The sequence below is a fragment of the Myotis davidii genome, unplaced genomic scaffold, assembly GCF_000327345.1.
Source record: "Myotis davidii unplaced genomic scaffold, ASM32734v1 scaffold512, whole genome shotgun sequence".
In the NCBI taxonomy this organism is placed as follows: domain Eukaryota; kingdom Metazoa; phylum Chordata; class Mammalia; order Chiroptera; family Vespertilionidae; genus Myotis; species Myotis davidii.
The window spans coordinates 1,715,707-1,719,084 of NW_006284323.1; the positions used below are offsets into that span (position 1 = coordinate 1,715,707).

Sequence of the window (3,378 nt, forward strand, 5' to 3'; positions counted from 1 at the left end):
AGCCCAGATCTCGACTGGGACCTTGAGCACCTCGGGGCCCTGCTGCCGGGCCAGCCTGGGCTCCGTTCTGGCCTCCATCCCCCAGCACCCTGGCGCTGCCTGTGGGCTGGTCGGGCTGGTCATCGGGCAGGGTTCCTGATCACCTGGGGGCTGGGCCAGCAGGGCCCTGTCTGCCAAAGAGCCCAGGCAAGGTGTGTGTGTGGTGTGTGTGTGTGTGGTGTGTGTGTGATGGTGATGGTGTTGGTGGTGGTGGTGGTGTGTGTGGTGAGTGGTGTGTGTGTGGTGTGTGGTATGTGTGTGTGTGTGTATGTGATGTGTGTGTGGTGGTAATGGTGTGTGTGGTGTGTGGTGTGAGGTGTCTATGGTGTGTGATATGGGTGGTGGGGGTATGTGTGTGGGGTGTGTGGGGTGTGTATGGTATGTGGTGTGGTGTGGTATGTGTATGTGTATGTGATGTGTGTGTGTGTGGTATATGTGTGGTGTGTGGTGTGTGTATGTGTGTATGGTGGTGGTGTGTGTGGTATGTGTGTGAGGTGTGTGGGGTATGTGAGGTGTGTTTGGTGAGTGTGGTGTGCGTGATGTGTGTGTGTGGTGTGTGGTAGGTGTGTATGTATGTGATGTGTGTATGGTGGTGGTGGTGTGTGTGGTGTATGTGTGAAGTGTGTGGGGTATGTGAGGTGTGTATGGTGTGTGGTGTGTGTGGTGGGTGTGCATGATGTGTGTGCGTGGTGTGTGGTAGGTGTGTATGTATATGATGTGGTGGTGGTGGTGGTGGTATGTGTGGGGTATGTGAGGTGTGTTTGGTGAGTGTGGTGTGTGTGATGTGTGTGTGTGTTGTGTGGTATGTGTGCGTGGTGTGTGTGTTTAAGTGTTGCATCAGCTGACAAGTGAGCCTGCTGGTCTCCGGGGAGCTGCTTCCGTGAAGATCACATGAAACAAAACTGAAAACCACAACACGGGCCCCTGAGCATCAGCTGCAGTTTCTCTGCACAAAACTGACCTCGTCCCTTATCTTGACTTGACCCCAGCCCGGCCGTCTCCTGTGGCGCACTGGGCACGATCAGGCACGTTGCCCAGGCTCAGGGAGGCGTGTGCAGAGGGCCTCGCAGCCACCCCCACATGGGAATCCAGCCCCTCTCAGGGCCCTAGTGTGCCCTGCCAGCCGAGGTGACTCTGCTTGGAGCCACTTGTTCCCCTGAGGGAGGGGAGGTGGGGCAGGCAGTGACCCCAAGAGCGGGGTGGGCGGAAGGATGGAATTCTGGGGGTGTGGGAAACTGCCCCCCAGACCCCCCCAGGCTGGAAAGCAGTTTGAGATATTCATTCCTGGAGGTTTGTTGTGCTTATTGCACGTAGCCCTTACTGATTAGCCGTGTGTCCAAACGCACGAGACCATCAGATTCTTTCTTAAGCAGGTAGGGAAGGACGGGTGGTGGTCCCAGGGGTGCAGGAGAGGGGACCGGAGAGGGCGGGAGAAAGAAGGGAATGGCGTTCCTGGTGAATTTTGTTTCTCACTCTGGCCTGATGCCAGTCCTGGCTGCGGCCGATGGGGAAAGGCAGGGCGGGACTGGGTGTGGGTGGGTGAGCCAGGGCCGGGGCCACTGGGTATTTACAGGGACAGGGCTTACCTGGCATTTCCTTGCCCGAATCAGAAGGCTCCTGGTGACACGGGGACTTTGAGAGTCATTTCCCAGAGGGGGTGCTCTGGGGCCATTCCTGTCCATGTCAGAGAAAGCTCGCATTATACTTAACTGGGCATCTGGCTCCGTCATTGTCCTATTTCTTTCTTTTTTAAAAAATATATTTACTGATTTTTTTACAGAGAAGAAGGGAGAGGGATAGAGAGTTAGAAACATTGATGAGAGAGAAACATCGATCAGCTGCCTCCCGCACACTCCCCACTGGGTATGTGCCCACAACCATTACATGCCCTTGACCGGGATCGAACCTGGGACCCTTCAGTCTGAAGGCCAACGCTCTATCCACTGAGCCAAACCGGTTAGGGCCTATTTCTTTCTTGAACACCAAGTATTAGGGCATGTTGACACATTAGAGAGATTTAGATCTGGAACAAAGAATAAACAAGGAAGAAATATATTCACATCTGTGGGTTCATACCTTAAACCAGTGATGGTGAACCTATGACACATATGAACTCATTTTTTTTGGTTGATTTTTCTTTGTTAAATGGCATTTAAATATATAAAATAAATATCAAAAATATAAATCTTTGTTTTACTATGGTTCCAAATATCAAAAAATTTCTATATGTGACACGGCACCAGAGTTAAGTTAGGGTTTTTCAAAATGCTGGCACACCGAGCTCAAAGGTTCGCCATCACTGCCTTAAACAGTAACCACCATCCCCTAATCTTTGCCACATTATCAGCCCAGCGGGGAGGGTTGGCACATCAGGCTTAGCCCGTGGCCTTGGTTGCAGGTGCAGGTCCCTGGGGAAGGGTCTGTGCAGAGCCTCCTCCCAAGGGTGCGGGACACCCGGGCACTTCCCTCACCCTGGCCTCGCCATTGGGCGATTCCCTGAAAGACCATCAGGAAGAACTTTGCTCTGCTCCCGTCCATTTCCTGACCAGCCTCTGGCCTTTCCCCCGGCCTCCGCTCAGTCTCCGTCCCTCCCACAGACTGGGACGAGTGTGCCAACAGCCTGGAGCACGACTGCTCGCCGGCCGCCCAGTGCCTCAACCTGGAGGGCTCCTACACCTGCCGGTGCCTGACGGCCAAGGACGCCAACCCCTCCCGAGCTGGCCGGGCCTGCGTGGGTGAGTCCTCCACCCTTCCCCTCCCCAGCGTGGGGCTGGCCCCCACCCTGCGGGCCTGGGCGTGGGGTAAGGCCACTTCTCCATCAGGCACAGCGTCGAGGGCTCCTCATACAGTTAGGAACCCACAGAAATGTTTTCATTTTTTTTAAATCAAAGGAAAGGAATGAATGTAATAATACTAGTGACTATCGATAGTGAAGCCTATCTTCATACCAGTGCAGTTTTAAAATATAAGGTTTCATCTTTTTATGGAAGAAAGGGTTCCCCCAGCAGGGGGCACCCCCAGGTGGCCTGGAGCCCAAGGCTAGGGAAGCCCAGGCAAGTGTGGAGAAGGCCCTGATGTGGGACCCAAACATCTGCCCTGAGTTTTGGGGGGCCAGTTCTGATTGATTGGTTGGAGCGCCTGGAGGGCTGAGTGAGAAGCAGGAGGAGGCCCGTATGGATGCACGTGCTGTGATGGGCCAGCTGTGTGTGCACTGGACGTGGGTGGGCTGTGGGGGGCTCGGCCGCCTTTGCCATCCCAGCTCAGGCTCTGGCTGGGAGCCCTGGCCAAGAGCTGTCCTCAGGAAGGAGCTCTGTTCCCTGCCCGCTGGGCCCCTAGTCC

At 54.9% G+C, this 3,378-nt stretch overlaps 1 protein-coding gene across 1 annotated transcript in view; it reads left to right on the forward strand.

Moving 5' to 3' along the window:
• UMODL1 (uromodulin like 1) overlaps positions 1–3,378 on the forward strand; it is a 54,411-nt gene that overhangs the window by 24,491 nt on the left and 26,542 nt on the right. Inside the window, exon 10 of the mRNA XM_006754362.2 lies at positions 2,637–2,774. Coding sequence (XP_006754425.1) covers positions 2,637–2,774 — 138 coding nt within the window. The remainder of the gene's footprint in view (positions 1–2,636; positions 2,775–3,378) is intronic.